At 38.5% G+C, this 24,873-nt stretch overlaps 1 protein-coding gene across 2 annotated transcripts in view; it reads right to left on the bottom strand.

Moving 5' to 3' along the window:
• The window catches only part of PARP8 (poly(ADP-ribose) polymerase family member 8), a 204,965-nt gene that overhangs the window by 5,732 nt on the left and 174,360 nt on the right, over positions 1–24,873 (bottom strand). For both annotated transcript variants that reach the window (XM_087715477.1, XM_087715478.1), the window contains exons 15-24: positions 21,558–21,650; positions 14,147–14,272; positions 12,968–13,033; positions 9,556–9,623; positions 8,788–8,836; positions 6,150–6,262; positions 5,916–5,988; positions 4,776–4,845; positions 2,816–2,892; positions 248–317 (exon numbers count right to left, since the gene is read on the bottom strand). In XM_087715477.1, the coding sequence (XP_087571603.1) occupies positions 248–317; positions 2,816–2,892; positions 4,776–4,845; positions 5,916–5,988; positions 6,150–6,262; positions 8,788–8,836; positions 9,556–9,623; positions 12,968–13,033; positions 14,147–14,272; positions 21,558–21,650 (805 nt within the window). The remainder of the gene's footprint in view (positions 1–247; positions 318–2,815; positions 2,893–4,775; positions 4,846–5,915; positions 5,989–6,149; positions 6,263–8,787; positions 8,837–9,555; positions 9,624–12,967; positions 13,034–14,146; positions 14,273–21,557; positions 21,651–24,873) is intronic.

Genomic DNA, 24,873 nt, shown 5'->3' with positions numbered 1-24,873 from the left:
CTTCTTTTCATGGTATGTAGAATGTAGCAGATATACAAAAACACAAGTATAAATAAAAGATTGCAAACCTAGAATAAGTTATACATAAACATACAATCAACTACAATTAAAAAATGTGTGTTTTAAAACAAGTCAGCTAAAATCAGCAAAATCAACAGATTACTTTTTATGTAGTTCAAGATAACTGCAAGGAAATCAAATATAATTGAGTTATCCGCCCCACCCACCCCCACCCCCAAATGCTTACCTTCACATAAGGCTATGCATTTTAAGTTTCGGCTTTGCAAAAATTGGGATTGCTGCCCCTTTTTTTGTAACTGTGAAAGAAAAGAAATATTGGAAGTGTTATATCAAATATTTTAAAAATGCTTTGGTTCATGAATTATTCTTGCCGGTAATACTGATATAATCTCTGTAGTCAAAACCACAATCATTTGTTATATTAGTCATAACTGCCCATTCAAGACCTTGATCCAATAGCACAGATAATTTCTGCAGACATTATGAAGGCTGAAACATCCCTTTAAGGGATGTTTTTTCATCTGATGGGCCAGTGAAAATTTCTAAAATGAGATTGTATCTGCTAGGAGCATTAATATATATGTAAATAAAATTCTCTTCTCCTGTCCTCTACCAGAGGCCTGGAATGACATCTTAGCTTTTCCTAGTACTTCATAGTTCTGGTGTTATTCCTGGGGATCTGTTGGCACCACTCTCTCAGTTTAGGAATTGAAGCCCTGAGAATTCGTACCATCACAGGGACTACTTTGGCCTTAACTTTGTACATCCACTCTAGTACCTCCTTCAGACCGTGACCCGTCAAAACCGCGGTCCACTAAAGCGCGCCCGATCAAAGCGCGTACGTGACGTCATCAGCAGCGCGACAAATAAAATTAAAAATAAATTAAAATAAAATTAAAATAAAATTAAAGCAAGCCGATTCACATAAAGGTAAGGGTTAGGTTTAGGGTTAGGTTAAGGGTTAGGGGTAGGTTTAGGGTTAGGTTAAGGGTTAGCGTTAGGTTTAGCGTTAGGTTTAGGGTTAGGCTTAGGGTTAGGTTTGGGGGGGTTAGGGTAAAGTTTTTGCATTAATTTTAAATTTACTGCTCACAGCATGCCGTTTTCGTCGCGCTGTGATGACGTCACATACGCGCTTTCATCGAGCGCGCTTTAGTCTACTGCGGATTTGTGGTGGAACCCTTCAGACTGTGGTACTTCTTTAGCTTCTCATACTCCTTTATCTATGCTGCTGTCCCTTGGCACCACTACATCTATCACCACTGTTGTCTTTTGGTCCTTTTGTCTACTGCCACAATTGCCTGGTTGGCTGGTCAGTACCTGCCTGTCTGCCTGGAGTTGTTATCCTTCGTGACTTTCTGGACTTAAGAGGACCTAGCCCATACACTGTGCAATTGTTCCTGTACATAATGCCAGTTGCTTGGTTGTGCTGTTCAGTGCCTTTATCTTACCCCTTGCTACTATGTCTACAAGGCCTTTCTGCAGCTTAGTTACGCCTAAGCACCAAATCCAGAGAAGACCTCCGCTTCTATGGATTTGGCGCTTAGTGCCTTTTCTTGGGCTGCTATGATCAGAGCCTTAGTGTGCCTTTTAGTCCAGCCCTTTCCAGCCACTGATTTGATTTCCCAATGTCTGCCTTAGCTATCTATTGATGGTTCATTCCATGAATAGTCTTGCTTTGCCATTGTTATTTTTTTTGCTTGATCTTTCTCCCATGTTTGCTGCTATCTCAGGCATTTTCTCAGCAGCTCATTTTTGGGTGCCGTCTCACCAATGTACTCCAGGATGCCGTGAGTTTTGTCCAGGACACTGGTTTTGATACTCAGCAGACTGTGCCAGCTGGTCTTTGGGTGCTGGACTTGGGGTGGGAACCTATGTGCATTGTGAGACAGCCTCCTTGACCTCCTTTGGCCATTTCTCACTACAGGAACAGGGAATATGATGACTGGGAGGGCATATGTTCAGTGGTGGAATCCTGCCAGTTTAGCAACCGGTTCGGTGATCAGATGCTTCAGGGGCGCGTGTGCACTCCACGACTCACATGTGCTTTGCGCACAGTTTTAACAAAATTCACCTTCCACGTTACTTCTGGGGAGTAACCCAGCTGAGGCGCGGCAATCTACTCTGCCGGGCGAATCAGCTGAGAGGATATAGGTAAGTAAAATGCAGGGGTGGACGGGTCCACTTGATCGTCAGACTGAACCAGTTTGCTCCCACCTGATTGTCGGAGCTACCGGTTCGCCTGAACCGGCCCGAACCGGCTGAATCCCACTCCTGCATATGTTTGATGGTATGGATTTTGTTCTTCCCATTGAGCTGGCTTTTCAAGATGTATTCTCTTTCTCTCTCTCTCCCTCCATGTATGTACGTATGTATGTATGTATGTATACATATACACACACACATATCTATGTATGTATGCATGCATGCATGCATGTATATAGCCTGCCACCCAAACACAGGATAAGTGAACTCTAATTATCTATCGAATTGTATGAATGGATGTGTCAGCTGCATCATTAGCTGCCAAATGTCTTTCTAAATCAAAATATATTAACAGGTAGAATAAGAATAGAAGGACAGCACACACACAACATTATGATATGTCCTTGTCAGATAATAATGCATTGGCTTTCTGGTTCTGTCCTTCCCTGTATGAGTCACCCAATGTGAACAAGGATGCTGTGGGGGTAGATTACCACTGTATCCGGCACCTGCCTTGAGCAAGGAGAGCCATAAAAGAAAAAAGAAAAAGAAAAGAAAATGCCTTTTTGAAGTGCATCATATATTTCTTTACCTGTAATACACTGCTGCTTTTACTGCTTGAAGCAGGCTCATCTTTAGCTGATACCTTCTGCTGTTTCTTGTTCATCCCTAAAGACATTGGATTTACATCAGACATAGTGGTGCATAAAATACTGTATGAGATGTTCCACTCCATATACAGAATGCAGACAGGTATTAATGCCATTGCTGACTATCATTTCCAGCAGCCGATAGTTTAGTAGTTACAGTACTTTTTGTACTATAAGACTGCACCTGACCATAAAATGAATCTACATTTAGAGGAGGCAAACAATTAAAAAAAATATTTGGAGCACCGAATATGGAGCAGCAGTGTAGTGAGGGCATGAGGCGGAGCCTGGGAGGACCACAGATAGGTGTCCTCTCATGTGCCAGCTTTATCTATTGACTCCCGCACTGCAGAACAGAGACAGAAGAGGTGGGCAATGACAAAGACAGAAGGGGCAGGTTTCAGCACTGTAAAAGGACCCTGTGGCGGCGGCCTGGCTGCTATTCACCAAAGGACCAGCACCGGTCCATCACTGGGGACCCATGAGGTAATATACTTCATGGTCTGTGATGCAATATTTGCTCCATAAGACGCACAAACATTTCCACCCCCTTTTTTGGGGTGTGTGTGTTTGAGTGTGTCTTATGGAGCAAAAAATATGGTAAGTACATTTATGCAGGCAACAATAATGACCCAATCATACAGCATTCTAAAACCCACTTCTGTTTCTGATAAATAATGAGACGTTGCATGCTAAGCTAAGGTTAAAAACAAGTTAAAAGCAAGTTTCATATCAGCTGAGCCAATCTTAAGTTTATGTATAAAGATGGCTAAACTGCAGGATACCACACAATGCTAGCTTAGCGAACATTTTTTTTTATTGCAACGTGGATGGAATTTATTACCTGCCTTAAAAGACAAATGCTACTACTGGCCACTGCATCAAAAAGCCCCCTCCACCCCCCGATTTTGCACCTGGCTGAGTCTTTTGTTGTAGCTAAATGTAAAAATGTTAGAGAGGGGCGTATTTCTGTATCTTGTCTTTCGCATCAGACGTGTCAGGAGTATCAGGAGTAAATACCTCCTCAGATTTTGAGCACTACAGTTTCTAGCTAAAATTGCCAATAGTGAGGGATGTTGGGAATTGTAGTGCAGCAAACATTTGGAATGTCAAAAATTCTTCATTTCTACGGATATTCATGGGAGAGTAGAAAACAATTTGACATTTCTTAATTACAGCTGGAAGGTTAAATGTAATTAGTAAGGAAGTAAAACTTTGTATGAGCAGACTCCTTGAGGAATCTTGATCTTAATTTATCGAAGTAGCTCATGGGGATATAGAGGGCAAGCAGAATAACAAATGAATAATGTTGGTGCATGTAGATATATGATACAGCTCATGAAAACGGAGAGTTTAGCTGCCTTCTGTTAACTTCTGACTCCCATTAGATTAATAAAGAACAGCCTTATATCAATTTATATTTTACCAGCTGTATTTATTTCAGTACATTTGATGTATGAAAGGTACCACCTACTGAACAAGAAATAATTTCTCTATTCCACTTTGGAATTCAGCTTCCTTAGTGTTTCTCGCTCTCAGCATCTTTTAAGATGTGTAGGCATCAACTTCCAGATTCTCCAGCCAGCAATATGCTGAATTCTAGGAATCGAAGTTCACACATTTAAAGTTGCTGAAGCTGAGAGACACTCGGCTACTTAACCATCTTTCTTCTGTCCTACGCCTGTTTTTTCTTCTTCTTCTTAATTCTGGCATGTTGCATATGTAGAGTAAAGCCGGAATGGCTTTATTTGACAGATAAAATTTAGAAATGTAGAGACCTGTTTATTTTTATTTATTAAATTTGTATGCCTCCCATCTTGCGCAGAGGTGACTATTATTTACTTTCCCACTCCCTGTGGTATTCCCTCCCACCGCATGAACAAAGGGATTAATATACATCACCTGAGTAACCAAAAGATATGCTTGACAATGGACTAAGGTAAATACCACTTCCAAACATTGCACCATGGAGCTGAAAGTTGAAATAAACAAAATGCTAGTAAATACTTCAGTGAATTCTTCATACATTCTTCATACATTTACTGAATTCTTCAGTAAATTTTTCATACATTCACAGATATATTCTTCATACATTTACTGAATTCTTCAGTAAATTTTTCATACATTCACAGATTTGTACCGTGATCCAATTTTCTTCAGGAATGTGGTTCTTATGCTAATCTAAGACCAGTTTTGGCTGGTGGATATATCTGAATTTACAAAAGGCTTGCTATGTTGGCTATGGCCAATCACAAAGCCTCTATTTATCAGAAAGCAAGGATAATGAGGTGCTACTCAAACACACACACACATACACCATCTGACATCTCAAGATGCTCTTTATCGCCTCAACCTTTACAGCACAAGTTGCTGGAAATGATGGCTACTCTATGTTATTTGTTGAATGTGTTTTTACTTTATGATATTATGTTGAAATGTTAAAATGTTATGTTTTAGTGATTCGCGCTTTTGTTTGATTATACTGAATTGCCTAAAAATATTGATGAAATAAATAAATAATAGAAAAATGGGAGGCCATTTTTACTCAGTCTTCTGTTACTTTTCCAGATGGTTCTCTAATCCATAACAAAACTCAAGAGAGTGAAAAGAGTATCCTGGCAAGTTGTGCTTCTGTTAGTATGAGGAAATTCAAGGATTCTAGGTAATAACAACAGTGATGATAGTGTCAACCTGATAAGTCATCTTTTCATTCTACGATACTCTATGAAAAGGAAGTTATATAGGAGGAGATCATCCTGAGCACAAGGGAGCGGTCAAATGTGTCATCAGTCATGAGTCTCTTTGCACCCACAAGAAATATATCTAAGTCCAGCCCATCTTGAATTCCTTCTATCTCTATCTCCCACCAATTTTCCTTGGCTATTAGTAGTTCAGATTCATGTAGAGAGCTTAAGCTTACAATTAATCTTTATACCCATTTGAACTGCCTGGATCTCCTGATTTTCCCAGAGCTTGACAGGTTAGGTCTCTATGCCTTTCAAAATAAGTTTATATATTTGCTACTTCTTCTCACTTCATTACCTGCAGCCTTGTATTGGAAGCAACCACTAAGCCATTCCTCAGGATCGAGTGCCAGTTTTCAATGTGCGATCCACTTAAATACAAAAGACAAGACAAGCAGAAATCAAAGTAAGGAAAGCAGTATAATTAAAAAGCACTACCAATGAAATCAGAATGGATCTGTGTTGCTATCTCTGTTACACTTGGTGAGACAAGGATTCAATGATATCTTTATTTCTATTTTTAAATACTTACTGAAATGCAAAGGTACTTCCATAAAGAGTTTTAGCAGCTCTGAAATTGGACTCTTTGGCTGGTGGACTGCTGAGCAGAAGAAACTGGTGTGGGGTGTGCATAAATTTCAATTGCTATACAAGAACGAAAGCAGAAGAGGGGAGTTTTATATCTATAACAGTTTTGACATTCTCATGTACTTGTTCATTTTTTCGTTATATCGTGGCTCAGGACATAGAAGAATAGATTTCGATCAAAGGTAGGCAGATTACATTTTAGTTTTTATAAAAAACTTTGACAGTGGAACTAATCACACACAGAGCGGGTTAGAAAGCCCCTCTCCCTGGGCATGTTCAAAAAGGCATCTTCCTCGGACATTTAATTTGAATCCTACACTGAGCAAAGGCTTTGCCTAAGTAGCTCCACCCAACTCTAATTCTATGATAGTAAGAGATTGGATAATCATCTGTCTGAAATGCTATAGGGAAGTGATGGCAAACCTTTTTTTCCTTGGGTGCTGAAAGCGTGCTGTACCCCCCACGCACCATTTTTGGTCCCATGAGGCTTCAGGGAGGCTTGCTAGTACCAAAACAGGGAGTGGGGGGTGCACCCCCCGCATGTGTGCACATCTCTCAGCAGAGATCCCAAAATCATCTGGCTTATGAGAGGCATGTGCGCATGTGCAATGGAGCTGGCCTGGGCGATGGCTCGCATGCCCGCAGAGATGGCTCCGCAGGCCACCTGTGGCATGTGTGCCATAGATTCACCATCATGGCTATAGGGTTTCCTGCTTAAACAGGGGGTTGGACTAGAAAACCTCCAAGGTCCCTTCCAACTCTGTTATTTTTTTTCTCTTCTCTTCATTCGACACAGACTTTGATATACCTAGGCCGTTTTGAAAACTACACAATCTTAAATTGAAATTTGATCTTGAAAAAATAAAGAGTTAATACTTCCTATAGCCCATACATTTACCCAGACTGAACTCTTGACTCTGCACAGATACTGTTTCTTCCAAAGGATCAAAATACTATCAATACTAATAAAATGCATATTTTAAATATGGGGCTAAAAATGGAAACTGTTGTCAAACCAATAAGAGATGCTAATGGTTCTAAACAGACTGCAACTAAAAATCAAAAAGTTTTTCTCCTATATGTGATCATACTAACCTGGTTGTTCCAACAGTATGTATGTATGTATGTATGTATGTATGTATGTATGTATGTATGTATGTATGTATGTATGTATGATGTTATAGAATCGGATGACAAAACACCCACAGGAAAATCATGAGCTCTGAGAACAATGAATCCAACTGGTTGAGCTACAATCTGAATGCTTCTGAGGAATCAACCAGATGAGATTTCCCACTTGCTATCTCTTTTTCTCTGGAATATTGTCCTTCCAGAATTAAATCAGCACTAATGCTGTTCCAGTTTAGATAAATATAGGGGAAAAGAAATGCCTCAACATTGAGAAAAAATGATATAGTTTCATTGATCGTCAATAATTATACTATTTTTTGTTTGTTTGTTTGTCTTAGTTTACAATGTATAATTTATACTGGTTTTATTACTTTGTACCAACTGCATATATCCTGTGTTGTTCTCTCTCGTACATATGTGCTAGTCGTTCCTGACGCTAGGGAATGTGCTCATCTCCATTTCAAAGCTGAAGAGCCAGCGCTGTCCAAAGATGTCTCCGTGGTCATGTGGCTGGCATGACTAAATGCCGAAGGCACATGGAACGCTGTTATCTTCCTACCAAAGGTGGTTCCTATTTTTCTACTTGCATTTTTTTATGTGCTTTCAGAGTGCTAGGTTGGCAGAAGCCTGGACAAGTAACAGAAACTCACTCCGTTATGCAGCACTAGCACCACCAAACTGCCAGCCTTTCTGATCGACAAGCTCAGTGTCTTAGCAACTGAGCCACTGCGTCCTCATATCCTGTGTTGTAAATCATATTGAAAGACTGTTGACAAATAATCAAATGATTATGGCTGTTAAGCTACATAAAGGTCTTCCTTGGAACATATCAAGTATTCCAGAGTTCTCTAAACTTTTCTTATTCTTTTCTAGAAATAACTTTGAATATTTCTATTTCGCTATTAGAGGTTTCCCCAGTGTTAATACCTCTTTTGCAAAACCAAGATTTATCTGAAGGATCTGTGGATGGAAGGGTGTAATGGCATGTCTTATTGAGGTTGGGATGTTAAGATATATTTTTCTAGACTTAAAGGATTTCCTATGCCAAACAGTTCATTCTTAAAATTTGATATCATTGATATATTCAGCCAATCTTAATTTATATATAATCAAGGGCTGAGCCAATCGTATATTAGAATCCAGCAGCACTGAAACACAGAAAGAATTAAGAATGTAAGTCCCTACAATTGTTTTTAGGTAAATTTACTTTCTTTGAAAAAGCATACTATCCGAATTTTAACCATCTTTCTTAAATCTAAGAAATATGCATCAGTTCCAGCCTGATGATCTCCATATACAACTACTCCTATTACTTCCAGCTAAAGAATAGAGCCACTACTGAATAGTTGCATTTTTTAAAAGGTAAAGGCACAGAAAAGCAAAATCTACTGGTTGATAAACTAAATCTCGTATTCTTCGAAAAACCAACTTGCTCTTAACATTAAACTTACCCTGTTCACAGGTAGCTTCACAATATGTGATCTATTACTGGAAATAACCCTGAAATAGAGAATATGTGAAACAAAATAAATCACAGTTTTTCATGCTAGCCCTGAATGCCAAAAAAGTACTGTTGGGAGTCTTTATTCTATTTTCCTTGTGTTTATATAGAGAAGCTCAACTATTGCAAGGTATATTTTGTCCCCCATGGTAAGCCTAGTTATTTGTATCAATCAAGTAAAAATCGAGTTTAGCAAAACTATAGCAAGTCACAAAATAAAATGTGCCCTGTTGAATTCAAGGAACCTATCTTAGAGCTCAAAATAAAATGTCCTCTGTACTCTGCTGAATTCAAGGAATCTATGTCATTTTAATTATTTCTAATCAATATTTACAAAGGAAGGACACAAACCATCTTCAATTAGCTGAGCGAAAATTTGATCCTTTCTGCCCATCCCCATCCAAGGCATAATGTTATGAATTCTGAAACCCTATTTTGTGTTACAATGCCCACGTGACCATTCAATGCCCAGGCCCTCATACAGGCAAGGATTCTAAATTTAGAAGTTGTACATGATTTTCCAATTACACCATATAGTGTCATAAAGCATTGGGTTGATACTTACTGTCTTAGATAGGAAGAACACATTTGTTCTTCAGTTTAAGGAAATTGTACATCATGTTAACAAGGTATAAATAACTAGGGCCTTATCATCATATTTCAAAAGTACTCTGAATGTATTAAATAGATGGCATATAAATCTATGTAATATCTTTACCACTGTAGTAGAGGATGCGCAAGTGAGTCTTGTTTGTCCATCTGCTTCTTTATTTCTAAATAAGGTGCCTATGAAATAATAACAGTACAATTATCAGCTAAGAGATATGCTGCAATTAGATACAAACCAGTATTGTTTCTGGTAATTCTACTAATCCAAGAAACTGTAGATCAGTTTAGCAAGTCACCTAAAGAAAAAGCTATCACTTTAACAAAGTCTCCTTTGGGTCAAGCTCAGCTTCTAGGGACCCCATAGGCATATTCATGTAGTTTCTTTGGTAACAAAAAAAAAATGGATTGTTACTGTCACCTTCTGCAGGTTTTTCTGGCTTCTTAAAGATTTTTTGGTAATTTCCCACTCAAATACTAAGTAGTATTCAACTGCATTTTTTCAAAATCAACTGGTTTTATTTTGTAATTGATAAGACTGGATGAACTATATATACTGTATTTCTCAGAGTATAAGATGCACCCCTAAAAATGGGTCAAAATTTACGTGCATCTTATAGATCAAATACAGGCATTTTTGGCCTCCCGAGCCCTCCACACATCGCTTTTTTCCCCAGAATCACTCTGCAATGCTCTACATGTAAAACGGGCCTGTTTTTGGCCTGCAGAGTGCTTCTGGGAGCTAGGGAGGGTGAAAATGCGATACACGGAGGGCTTGGGAGGCCAAAAACGGGCTCATTTTTGGCAAAAACAGCCCAAGCGGAACACTGCAGAGTGCTTCTGGGGGCTGGGGAGGGCAAAAACGTGATGCACGGAGGCCAAAAACTATTTTTTTGTTTGATTTCCTCCTGTAAATTTAGGTACGTCTTATAGTCCGGTGCATTTTATAGTCCAAAAATTATGGTAGTTCAAAACTCTAGAACAGTAGCACGTTTTGTTATAAAACTACATCTCGTCACTGTTCTCTGGGATTCTTTGCCAACTATCTCTTACAAGACATTTGCTATCTAGTATAGCCTGTTCTCTGTAGATATTTTAAGAAATTTTTTTGGACCTGCTTATGCTATCCTTATTTTTCAGTGGTCCCCTAAACCAGGGTCCCCAAACCCCTAGACTGCGGTTCAGTACCAGGCCACAGTCTGTTTGACCAGGCCCCGGACTGTTTGAAACCTGCCAGCAGACAAGTACCCGCACATAAAGCTACAATTGTGTGAGTGGAAAGTGCTTGCACTCATGCGTGAAGCTCCACTCGCATGAATGGAGCTTCGCACACTAGTAACTTCCCCTTGCGTGAGTTGAGTTTTGCACACAAGCATAAATGCCCTCTGATCAAGTGCCCTCCACTCACACAAGTGGAGTTTCCTGCACAACTGCCTGGTGCTCGTGCAAGTGGAGCTTTTGAGTTGAAATTTGATTTTCACTGAGCCTCTTAGGAGTATAATTCAGTTATCCACAAACGTCAGTAAAATATTACTCCATTAAAAAAAAAATCACATTATTGAATGTAACAATGATTGAAAATGTTCTTTGAGAAGCTCATTATAGCGATTTGTTCGCAGTGATACCCTATGACTTTCTCACTTTAACAGTCCTTGTAAAGACACCACATTTTACAGTTTAACTGACTGATATCCCTTCACAAAAGCTTTAATAAAAAAGTAGAGATACTACTGATAGTAAACAAAGCATGTTTAAAGAGAAACATTTGATGAAATTAATGTTGACAAGACTGCAATGTTTACCAGTCAATATAATTAATACACCTTATGTTTTTATGAGCACAAGGTTGCATGTCCTCAAGTCTACTCTTCCTCCTAGGTGGCCATGAGGTCAGAGGTTTTTGCTTTCTATTTTATAGTAAAGACTTCTTTGTTAAATACAAACTGGGAAGAATAATTGTTTCTGTAAGCAATGGTTAAACCAGTGGTGGGTTCCTACTGGTTTGGATCGGTTCGGCTGAAGTGGTAGTGGTTTGGTGGCCTGGGTCACTGTAACCGGCGCCTGCCACACCCCTGAACCAGTTTCCTGGTTGACGTTGTCGGCACCACCATAAAGCGCACGCATGCGAAGCACGCACATGAGCAAACTGGCAGTAGTGTTGGCCGGAACCCATCCCTGGGTTAAACATAGCTTGCTTGATCCTGGCTTGTTTCCAAAGTAGCATTCCCATTCCTTGCTTAAAATCTTTGTCTACAATTAACAATTAATATCCTGAGAACCCTTAATTAGTTTAAGATCAGTTGTTGATTATCTCTTTGTCCTACATATGCTGAAACAAGAAAGAGATGCTTGAGGTTGCTCATAAACGTGAGCTAAAACCATGATCGAACTTTAAGATAAATTGGTCCATTGTGTATACTATTCACAGCAATTTTATGTAGAATGCCTCCCAAGCAGCTAATATATACTTCTTAAAAACTGGTGCCAAAACGCAAGGATCAATAAAATACAATAGGTTCTATTCAGGTATACATCTTTGTAAGTCTCACCAATAATGCTATCTCAAATCCTCTAAAATGCTATTTAGTGTGTCCCTGAATAGGGTAAACTGGGGAATGGGGAGATAGAGAGAGAAGATAAATTTCTATCACATTGGAAAGAAGAATTTTCTGACATACTGTAGCTTCTGTAGTACCAGTAGAACTTATAAAGTTTCTACTTGCTCCAACTCAAATATTCTGTTCAAGGAATGTGCCTCTTCCTCTAATTTTCACAATATGGTCCATCCCCTTGCCGCTCTTGAGCTGAAAGCTACTGTATTCAGAAGGGTGCAATTTTAGAGAACTGGGGTTTACCATGGCAAGAAGGGCTGATAAATCTGCACATTCACTGATATGCACCGTGACCCAATTTTAAACCTTGAGTGAATGTCACCACATTTTAGTACATCATTTTGATTGCCCAATCTAAAGAGACACATCAAATTTAGCTTCGGCAGAACTTTTGGTAGAGTCACAATATAGCCTTCTTCCATCTCCAAATGCTCTCCTGTTTCACTTAAGTGAACAAGCTTTTACTTGCAAAACCATCAGTGTCATTGCAGCCAGATTGTCACAAATCTGTAGTTTTCCCTTGGCAGTTTGCTTTGGCTTGTTCCTAAGAATGCACACGAATAAAGAAATAAATACACACAAAAAAAGCAAGGGACTTCTGGTCAGAGCTGAATTCCCCAGACAGCGGAACAATCTATTTACTCACAGGCAGTCCTGCCCCTATTTTTGAATGAAAAGTTTCTCGTAATGGCATATGATATCGATGGCAACATTCAAGCTTGATCTGTCCATGTTGTGGTTCACTGATTTTTATCTTGCAACTTGTTATCTACACAAAGATTATTTTGATAGGCTTTCCTTGGAGGGCTCTAGTAGAACAATAACCACACAATACTAAAATCTAATCAACAGATGTATCATGCAATAAGACTTTAGAGCACAACAATTCATTTACTTATTTATTTTGCCTACCTGCGTCATTTCTCTTATGGAAGTAATGCTATCCAGTGCTTTCATGACCCGGTCATAATTCTTCTTCTATGGTGAAAGAAATGAAAGATTACTTTTTCCCATTGCACATTTTAAAGTATATTAATTATATCTCTTATAACAGGGCTGCCAAACTCAAGGACCAGCGGCCGGATCCAGCCTGTGGGGTGCTTAGATCTGGCACGTGGGGCCATCCTGGAAACAGCGAAGGACCGCCCCAAGGTGGCTCTGCCAGTGAAAACGGAGGTCATTTTTGCTGGCAGAGAGTTGCACAAGGCCATCCCAGCCAAAAACAGAGTTCAGAAGGACCACAGGCAGCCCCCCCAGCTCTGTTTTCACTGGCAGAGGCTTTCAGGAAGCCATCGCAACCGAAAACAGAACTTGGAAGTCCGTTTTCATTGGCAGAGGGATCACTTGCACCCCTGACACAAGTGACATAGAGCTAGCCAAGCCCCACATGGTCTCCCAAGGTGAAACACAACCCTGATGTGACCCTCATTGAAATAGAGTTGATATCCCTGGCTTATAGTGATAAAATTGGAACAATCCATTTAGTTCCTGAATCCAAGCCTCTGCCGTACGCAGGCATTGAAATCAAGGAATCTATAGCAGATAGCTCTCTAAGCTCCCTGCTGGAATATATCTTGTGAAGGGAAGCCCATGACTTTTCTGAATAATTGGTTTCACTGTCACTGTAGCTATCATAACAATTACCAATAAATTTATATAGAAGATTTGGTCTTATTTTTGGGGCAGTCTTATTATTTTCGAGGTGCAGGGGGCGGTGAGTGTGGTCACCTCATGGCTGCTGCTATGTTACAATATTTTTGGGGAGAGCATGTTTTCGGGGGAGGGTTTATTTTACTGCATGCGCTTACAAGTCCGATTGGGCTTATTATCAGGGTAGGTCTTATTTTCAGGGAAACAGGTTAAAAAATGATCTAGTTTAAGCAACAAACCACTTTATAGCTTTGCCACAATGTGTGAACTGAACGTTTATGATATTTGATTAATATATTGATACCACCTAAATCAACTGGGTACATAATTTTTATCTGAGCCTTAATCTCAGTCATCTTCCAAGGATGTGGAAAAAGAAGGAAGCAATGTTTTTTGCCCATATCAACACCCCTCCCCTCCAAATACAAATATAATACATACCCTGGGATTAAAGGCTAGCATCTGAGAGTCATTAGGATCCACTACTGAAGGATATGGCTCAAATATGACAACTTTTCTTGGGGATTCTAATGCAGAACGGCACATAGATACGAGTAAGTCTACAACCTAGAGAAAAGACAAGACAAAAGAAAGTTCAAAAAGAAGACTTTCACCTCCACCAAAATAATACATATATGATTTGCCAACAGATCTACACCAGAACTTTGTTAAAATTTAACAGGGTTTCAAATACAATTGTACCAGCAGGACTGAGATAATTTATATAGAAATTCTGGGTCTGTTCTTCATTGTGCTGCAATGTCCCCACTTTGACAGTAATTTAATAGGAGTGTCAAATGATGTGCAGGGACAACAGGACGATGTCTGATTTTGTAGAATGGTTTTGAACATTCATTCGAGGATTCAGATTATTCATTCCATAAATGTACAAGGTGTATACTAACAGGTTTTCTTTCCTTCCATGTACACAAACGACAAATTTTGGTGGAGTCCACATGTATATGGTTAAAAGTATAGAAGCTTCTGTTTATGAAACTGTAACTGAATGAATGGCATTGGATACTAGGTTTCTGTGTCAGGGTTCCAAGTAAAACCTCCAATGAAAGAAGACTCCAAGGCTTGAACTTCTTCAAAGTTCCATTTTATTAGAGATGTCATATTGGCACATCTGGGAAAACCCGGATCTGAAAGCTTCCAGGTTTTCCCCACCCAAGTCCCTGCCCAGAACCCACATGTCTACCACATGGTACAATCAGGCCCTGTCCCAATTGGAGATGATTTCTAGTCAATGGCCTTCCAGGTGCAGGGCAAGATGTCCTTGACTCTCTGAGACTCTCTCTGAGAAAGGAATGTTATTTTGAATATATATCTCCCATACTCCATATAATCCCCCCTCCCATTTTCCCATAGCAGTAAATGTGGCAGGCCAGAAGAAAGAGATGGCTTCCAGGCCTGACACTCTGTGAATGTTGACAGGCCACCTGATCTGAGGCAGGATTTGGAGTCCAGTAATGGACTAACTGACCCTCCAGAGAAATTCTAGGCCAACTCAGTACAGGACGTCCTGAACTTACAACTACAATTGAACTACTAAGTAAGTAATTTGTTAAGTGAGTTTTGCCCCATTTTACAACTTTTCTCGCCAAATTTGTTAAGTGAATCACTGCAGTTGTTAAATTAATAGCCTGGTTGTTAAGTGAATTTGGCTTCCCCATTGATTTTGCTTGTCAGAAGGTCACCAGGGGATCAAATGGCTCTGGACACTGCAACCGTCATATATGTGAGTCGGTTGTTAAGCATGCCACTGTAAATCATGTGACCATGGGGATGCTGAACGTCATAAGTGTGGAAAATGGTCATAAGTCACTTTTTTCAGTGCCGTTGTAACTTCAAACAGTCACTAAATGAACTGTTGTAGGATTTTACCTGTACCCAGAACTGAAGTGAGATTGAGGAAAATGTTCTCCCATAGTCAAGCACAGGAAATATGTAAATGACTTAAAATATTTTCCTCCAATCAAAATGGATGGAAACCTTATAAAATCCGTAATGTGTGAAACATTAATTAGGCTAAAATTTAATAGGTACAAATGATAAGAGATCTGCTTTTTTTAAATGGGAGTTTTTCAAACAAAAACAAAAAACTTCTCATAAAATCATTATTTCAGACCTTAACAAAAATTCCTAAATATGATTTATACTATTACTGCTCTCTAATAATAATTTCCTTTAAAAATTGTTTGATCTTAACAGATACTAATACAATCTCAGACTACATGAAGTTGCTTTTGAAGATTATCTACAAATTTCAACTCGTGTGGAATGCACTGCCTGTGTGCTCAGGTCAGTTACAGTACTACTATGGTAGTTTAAACAAATGCTTCATGAGATGCATTTATCAATAAGTTTCCAAGTGCATTTCAAAATGCTGCTTGCTAGCTATTAAATCCCCTGTGGCTGGAGCCCTGAAATTTTGGGGTATACCTTTCCCAGTATATTTTGCCTATCCTTTTCAGATAACCAGGGAGTATTTGCTTAGTCATTCTCTCATATGTGGAGTTATGGTGGGAAACGGGGCAATGCTGCATGTTCTCTATAACAGCTCCCGTCTACTGCAGTAACCAGCATGTGTGAAAAAAAATGCATTTTTTTTTTTAAAAAAATGAGTTATTTATGTTTGGAATCACTGAAGGATTAATATGCCAAATAAAAACAGCTTGTACCCATCTTTTTCTGGATGTAATAACTCCATGAATTTGGTATTTATTTTCCATTGATATTCCCACTGTTGCATATCAATTGATCTCTTTAAATTCTGCATCAATTTAATGATAAGAGTTTTTGATTTGATTTCAAAACAAGTTAAAATAAGTCACAACAGATGCTTGGAATTTTTTGCTATATGTTTTTCAAATTTGTCCAAATTAATAAGCAGTCCATCTTGTTTTTGTGGTGTTTTTAAAAAAACCTATACTACTTATTTGAAGATACTGAAACTAATGAATTTCTGAATGTTCTACAGAAACTGTCTTGAAAGATTTCACTTTAGTTTTAATCTTGCTCTCTAAATAATTTATTATCTCTTCACTGACCAAATTCTATAGCAATTAAGCAAGAGACCGTAAATTGGACTTAATCATTTACTTCCATCACATACTTTTGGTGTATTACTTATGATGAAGTCATGTCTTATATATGAAACGTTTGTTTATATCCCACCAAAATTATTTTGCATGCCTGCAAATCCTGCTCCTTCAACAAAGCTAAACCAGCAATCCAATCCAATCTGTATTCCAAATTAAATTGGCTTAATAATATAATTTGAAATGTGCGATACAGTTAATTCACCTTGTACTTTCATATCTTGTAAAACCTTGAATTTAACCCTTACTCTGGTTTCGTCAAATATAGTTAGTTGCCGTTGCCCATTCATTTAATATCTCCTCCCCCACCAATTCTTATAGGAATCATATGGAAGTTGATCGTTTTAAAAAATATTCATTTTTACTGACTATATTCTTTCTAATTTGAACAAGTTAACTTCTGTCTTAAGATACCTGCCATTGTATTTTTCCAACTCTGTTAATAATTTTTCTTGAATTAGTTGTCATTAGGTTTTATTAAATAATTTTCCAGGTATTTAATTGGTTAAAATATAAGTGAATCTTGTTATTTTCTGAAAATGTTGCTTTTCTTCTTCAGGTAAATTCCATGCTAACATTTGACCCTTGTTTTTATTGATGTCCCAATCCATATTTCTGTATATGCTCCATTATTGATTCTAAAAAAAACCTTTGGATGGGTAGCTCTTGAGAACAATGCCATCAGCATATAATTTAAGTTTTATTTTTGATTTGCCAATTTTATTCTCTAGCCTTTTTTTTTTTTTGCAATATTTCTAAAGCCAACAGAAATAAAGGTGAGAGAACATAAGTCTTTCTTGTCCCTTTCATTATAATACATGTTGCTGTACATGTTAATTGAATTTATCTAGTGGATAAGCTACAGCCCTAAGAAATTAATTTGCTATACCAGGTCAGCAGTCAATGCATCTTGCAAAGCCCAATCACACAATTGTTCAGGATAAGAGATTGAGCAATGACATGACACAAATGACCAAACAATCCATCTTCCCTCTTACCTACATGAAATCATTCCTTTCCTAGGCCATTCTAACTGGGCTGATAAATGATAATACTGATTGGAGAGAAGGCCTGTCCATCACTGAACCAATTATCTACCCTCACAACCCAGTAATTATGTACGGTACAGGTACATATGTGCTAGTCATTTCTGACTCTAGGGGGGCAGTGCTTGTCTCCATTTCATAGTCGAAGAATTAGCACTGTCTGAAGATGTCTCCGTGGTCATGTGGCCAGCATGACTAAACTTCGAAGGCACATGGAAACTGCTATCTTTGATTTCTAACTTCCAGAAATAAAGCATGAGCCAGAAACACATGAATTTTCCCCATGATGATTGGACATAAGGAGCCTGACAGACCTGGATTAGTCTTGTGAAGAACAGTGCTGCAGAAATCCATGTCTTTGTTTCTGTTATCCAAATTCCTGATCTTCAAAAATATTGGCTGCTCTCCTGGTTTCTAAAACCCCTTATTAGTAGCCTGCCTTTGTTTTTCCTGATTGACAATTTTCTGGTGTTTTGTTATTCATTTGATTTCATTTTAGGAAACAAACTAGTGCCTGACCTTCAGCTACACAATCAGTCAACTGCCTATGAGCAACACTCTAATGCATCCTTTGATAATGGATTGGGGAAAAAAAACCTTTCCACTGAAAAAGCATCTGATTTACTTTACAAGTGTTCAGACTATATCATGTTTCTGATATTCACTGTCTTTGAAAAAGAACAAAGGTAAAATATTCTCATTAGCATTATTAATAGTCCTTCCTGTCAGAGTCTACGATAAAATCCTGAACAAATGATTGTGAATATCTCAGAATGCAAATGGAAGTTATTTATTTCTGAAATACTGTATCTTTTAGACTATAAGGCGCACCTTATTTTTTAGGTAGGAAAATAAGAAAAAAAATATTCTGCCTCTGCCTACCAGCATCCATGGTATTCATCTGGCTAGCATCCTGTCAGTGTGGCTTGTTCTGTACTAAAGCTGCATGCTGTGCTGATATCTGAAACTAAAACTGAAATTTCTCTCTTCTGCTGACCTACCATGTTGGAAAACCTGCTTTGGGTATTGCATATTTACTTAATATGTTATATTATATATCAAGAGAAGTTATTGAATCCCGCTGAATCAATCACTTGTGTGTGCTTTCTGGATGTGACTGCTGCTGCAAACTCTGACAGGTCCTTGCAGCAAATAGTGAACAGCCATGTCAGCTTCAGCACATTATTTCCACCTGATTCAGCATGAGCAGCTGATTGGCGGGTGGATCAACCTCCCAGAATACCCCCAATCAGCTGTTCCAGGCTGCAGGAATTACCACAGACCATCGCCTTCTCCGTGCCTCGCGTTTTTGGCTGCATTCGGTGTATAAGACACACCCAAATTTTCACCCTCTTTTAGGAGGGGGAGTGCGTCTTATACTCCAAAAATACGGTAATTAAGAAAATCAGCAACAATGTACAAACAAAGATTACATTTAAAAATTATTTGACTTCATTGCGATATTTACTGTAGCACAGAAACACCTTAAAAGGACCATTCAAACACTTGAAGTAGTAAACATATTTTTACTTAATGGAGTGCTAGAAAATGAATTATATAGTTCGCAGCTCTTCCATCTTTCTGATAACACTTCTTTGATTTAAAATGATTCATTCAGGGAGAACACTTTTTAAAAAAAGAGATTTGATTAATGCAACCCTCTGATTCCTCCTACAGCCCCAGATGGGCTCTGACTCATACCAAGGTTAGTTCTGAAATCTTTATATTCAGTCCTCTGGAGGGAAATAGAAAAGAGGATTCTTTCAAAAAGGGCAGTGAGGAAAAAAAACATCAGGGAGCAAAATTATATTTAGGCTACCTTCCCTTCTCTCCTTTTCTCACACTTGGCATGAATGGGCAATCTGAGTGCCAGTGAGCAAGTATGGATCATCGAATTTCAGTATTGGATTAATTGCTCCTCCTACCCACAGGACAAGGATACAGTATCTGTCTAGCCATAATATCATTGCTAGAAGGCAGCATCGTGGAACCTGCAGCCCTTACCAGGGTCTAATTCCAATTGGTGGGAATTGTGGTAAAGCACCCCTAGAAAGAAACTGACTTCTCATTCCTGCCATCATCATTGGTTGAGGGTATCCTAAAGCTTATTCATCTGAAGGCTGCCTATCTACATACTTTTGATTCAAATTTTTTTACTAGTGTTTTGCTCGCATGCGCAATGCTTCTGTGCATGTGCAGAAGTATCTGGGCGGTTGGCGGAACCTCCCTCTGCCTCCACTACTGGTTTGCCTGATGTGGGCCAAACTGGCAGAAACCCACTTCTGTTTTGATTCCTTGATAAACTTGGCTTTGGAGAATAAAGATATGGACGAACTTGCACAGGGAGGAATGGAAGAAGTTTCTGTGTGATGTTGTAAAGGGAAACTTAGTTGTCAGGCCTGGAAGCCATTTTTTTGCATTGGGCCTTCAGGCCTGCCACATTTAATGCTGTGGGAAATTGGGAGGGAGTGAGGTAGATAATAGTCTGCCCCACTATATTGAGTGCAGTAGATATAGTCAAAATAACATTCCTTTCTGAGAAAGTCAAGGACATTTTGCCCTGTATTTGGGGTGGAGTGACTGGGATGCATCTCCAGTTGAGACGGTGCTTGATTGGACCATGTGATGGACATGTGGATGCTGGGCAGGGACTTGAACATTTGTTTGGATGGGGAAAAGCTGGAGGTTTTCAGATTCGAATTTTCCCAGAAGTGCCAATATGACATCTCTAATAAAATGGAACTTTCAGGAACCTCAAGTCTCAGCAGTCTTTTTTTCATTAGGGATGTTACTCGAAACCCTGACAATAGTGCTAGAATAAAGTTCTGACATACTGAGAGTGCGCAATTCTTTGATCTCCAGAAAGTGCTTTGCTGAACAAAAAGGAATAAGAACGGAAAGCTTGATTACAACACCTTACAGTAGCTGGGTCATTTTCCAGACTCATTCAGCAGCTCAGGAAAAGGAACAGCTATTTTCAGGCAGGGCAGGTAAGTGCTATGTTTATTGCTACATGCCCTTTGTAGCACCTTTTGGAGACTGAATTGCTGCACAGTCCTAATGTATACATACAGGTAGTCTTTGATTTACAACCAGTCAAAGTTACACCAGACCTGAGCACCCTGCAAAAGGTACTTGCAAACCAGTTCTGAAGTTCTGATAGTCGGGCCCTCCCCACAATGCACACAGCAACTGCTCAACATTGATGGCCATTTGCAGCATCCCGTGGTCACATGACTGAGATTTATACCATTTTTGCAGAAAACTGGCATTTACTTCTGCTCTTCAGCAAAACGCCCCATTGCAGACAATGGGTTCGCTTAACAACTATGGTGTTTGCTTAACAATGTTTACAAAATAGGTCATAAAGTAGAGACTAGTTACTTGATGACCCACTCTATGACCATCGCAACTTACGACCTGTAATTATGTATCTAATAAGGATTATCTAATACTGAAAAAATAGAGTTTCCTAATAAAAACATGAAAAGTTGCTTTACCCTAATTTTCATCTGCTATATCGTAAAAGTTTGGCATTTTTTAAAAACACCGGCTATCCTGCAAAACCAAAGTACAATGAATATTTTGTATGAATCAAGAGGCAATAAAATGAAACAAAATGATATACAAAGATGAATGTTAACTGAATTTGCTCTATAAAAGCAATTCATTCTTGTAACAAGTAAATTATTTGAATTTTACCTGAGCCCCTGTTGCAATTTCATCTGCGGCTTCATTCATCACACCCAGAGTTTGGAAAGCAAATACGCACAGTTCCCGTTCACAGACAGTTGGCTAAAAGCAAAGGGGAGAAAATGGTTATTCTTATATTTAACAACCTTCACCAACCTAACATTCTACACATGTTGAAGACTACAGTTCCTAGAACATCTATGTAACTTGTCCAAAGTTTAGTTGGGATGCTGGGAGATGCAATTCCAGCCAAGGGACTAATATCTTGTACATGTGTAGAACTGCCATGTGTGGTGTGTTTGTGTGTGTACACTAATTTGTGAAAAATATTCAAAGTCTTTTTGCCTATGAATTCTCATTCAGTTTAATGCAAGAAATTAGTTTTCATCATATATTTCAAAGGGGAATAAAAGTTTGGTATTGTTCTAGTATTTTTGCATTTATTTGCAGATTAGGTAGCTAAGAGCTGTTTCTGAATGTCCCACCTCCTATTTAATAATTACCACTGCAATGGTCTCAGGCTCCCTGACTTTCTCTATTTCAATCCAATCCCAAGAGAAGAAATCACGAGGGGACTTCTCCCACTGAGGCTTTTGGAAATGGGAAATATAGAGTCAAGGAAGCTTGAAATGTTGGGAAACGTGTAATTCTTCCCCCAGCAATTACTAGAAAGAGTATCCTTACCCCTACACCAACAAGATAAATTCAAGAACACTTTCAAGACAGTTTTTGAGAATAAGATGTAAACTTCAAAGCCTATTGTGCAAATAGGCTTGCAAAAATGTTTTCAAAGTTGTGAGGTAGATCTCAGCACAGTATTAATCTATCATCTATCTATCTATCTATCTATCTATCTATCTATCTATCTATCTATCTATCTATCTATCTATCTATCTATCTATCTATCATCTATCCATCAATCCATCCATCCATCCATCCATCCATCTCTATATCATCTATATCTATCTACCTATCTACCTATCTACCTATCTACCTATCTACCTATCTTCCTATCTACCTATCTACCTATCTACCTATCTACCTATCTACCTACCTACCTACCTACCTACCTACCTACCTACCTACCTACCTACCTACCTATCTATCTATCTATCTATCTATCTATCTATCTATCATCTATCTATCTATCTATAAATGGCTGTGTGTGTGTATGTATTATGTTCCAGCATAACTCTGGAATGCATTGACAATCTCTACCAAACTTGGTACACAGATGACTAATTCTCTGTTAAGATACAGCTTGTTGTGCCTTAAAATGCTTCTACCATACTGCCGTAAAATGGCTTCTACTGTACAGCGCAGTGGAGTTGCCATGGTAACTGCTTCACAGTACTCCACAAGGGGGCTCCCTCTGCTAAAGGGGAAAATCCAATTAGAAATTACATTTAGTCCAGACTTTTTCAACAAAATCAGGGCTTTTCTTGTCTAATACAGGATTAGGATAAATAAGTACCCAGGCAATACAGAGTTATTAGCTAGTGCATAAACTAAATCTCTATCTTTGGGCTTCTCCCTCTTTATTTCATTCATGTGAGTAGAGGATAAAGGATTGTATCAGATGGCCTTTCTTATGCTCTCATTGCTGTCTTCTAAAACTCAGAAGATGGAAATCTGAGACAAGCAGTTTATTATTTCAGTTCGTGCTTCTGCTAACATTTAAATTAATGTCTAGGAACTCTAAATAGATAGTGCAGGCTCTCTGCTTTAGACATTTGCCATCCTAACCACTGGATTAAGGTTATAGGAAAGTTAAGAGAACATACTTTCCTTCTTCCCATGATTATGGGAATGACTACACAAACCATTCTATCTTCTCTGACCCATTAATAAAGACTAATGACAAAAGAAATGGAAGGATAATCTTATAAATAAATGAAGTTGCTGCTTTTCACATTATTTGCTTCCAAGCTCATGCTTGGAAGTGAAGACCGCTGGGAATACTATAAGACTCTAATAGGCACAAATAGTTTTCTGAGCAATATTCTTGGCATCAGGAACATTGGGAAATGCAGAGCCTGGTCAGGGTTCCTATTGTCAGCAAAGAGCACCAGAAGCTGAAGTTCAGAATAAAGGTGGACTTTATCTACAACTTTCATTGTTGTTGCTGCTGCATAAAACTAGTCCAAAAGACACCATCACAGCAAGAAAGACGGCTAGCACCCAATAAAATAAATCTAAGTAGGACACCATTCTGCATTTTGCATACGGAAGTACAGTTCCAACTTTTGAGTTGGAAGGCATTCCTTGTGATACTGGAAGAACATTCCCCTTTATCTCTAACCAACATTTTTCAAATCAAAATGAATTTCAGCTAAGCCTGTGTGATTTTCAAAAAGATGCCATTTTAAGAATCTTTTACACACACACACACACACATATTTTGTTCTTGCACTTTGCTTTATCTGCAAAGTAAAACAGGGACACAGATAATCCTGCTGAGCTCAGGACGGGTTGCTGCTGCTGATTTCTCTGCCATTTTTTTTAAAAAAAGAACCATATTATATCTTATATAGAGAACTGAATACATAGAAAACATCATATGTTTTCACGTTACAAAGATAACCAGTGAATCCATCTTTCCTTGGTCTTTGGGTTATTTTTTCCCCTAAAGAAATGAAAGCTAAACAATAGTTTGTGTTTAGCACCATAGAAAATACAAATATATAGAAGGAATTTGCTTTTTTTTTCTTCTTTAAAAACTGCTTCACAGGGCATGGACTTGCATCAACAACTTTTCCATTCATTTTGTTGAGAGCACTATCCTTTGCCTCTTCCTCTACTTGCAGTCCCAGTGATTATATGATGATTACAAGTCTTGAAATATTTTTTGCCGTGATGGTTTTAGAAGATCCATTATCTTTCAAATCCAATACAGCACTGCTCATTTGATATATCTTATCTGCTGTGTTACATTGAATTAGGCAGCAGATGAAGCCTAACACTATCTAATTCACTGTACCATGGCACTCTAAACCAAATGAAATAATGTATAATAACTTCACTGGCTCTCTTGTGGGCACATTTTAGGAAAGTTTGACTGATGCACTTCAGTGGTTCAGTCTTGAAGTTGTCAACTAGAGAGCTGTCCACTTAATAGAGAAATGAATCCAGTATGTTTTACAAGCATGGAAGACAAAACAGGCACCGAGAATCACAATATTTTAGGGAAAGGTTACAGTGAGATGTAGAACATGGTATTTGCAAACCGAATGAGCCTATTCCCAATTCTAGGTCTAATTTTGCACAATATCCTGAAGAATGGCTATAGATACCTGCCTTGCTAGATAGGCAGAACTGGTTCTTA

The sequence above is a fragment of the Thamnophis sirtalis genome, unplaced genomic scaffold (assembly GCF_051295495.1).
Source record: "Thamnophis sirtalis isolate CommonGarterSnake01/CBP01778 unplaced genomic scaffold, rThaSir2_p1.2 scaffold_5, whole genome shotgun sequence".
NCBI classification, from domain to species: Eukaryota; Metazoa; Chordata; class Lepidosauria; order Squamata; family Natricidae; genus Thamnophis; species Thamnophis sirtalis.
Note: the sequence above shows the minus strand (reverse complement) of the source record. Positions and strands in the feature narration are given on the sequence as shown.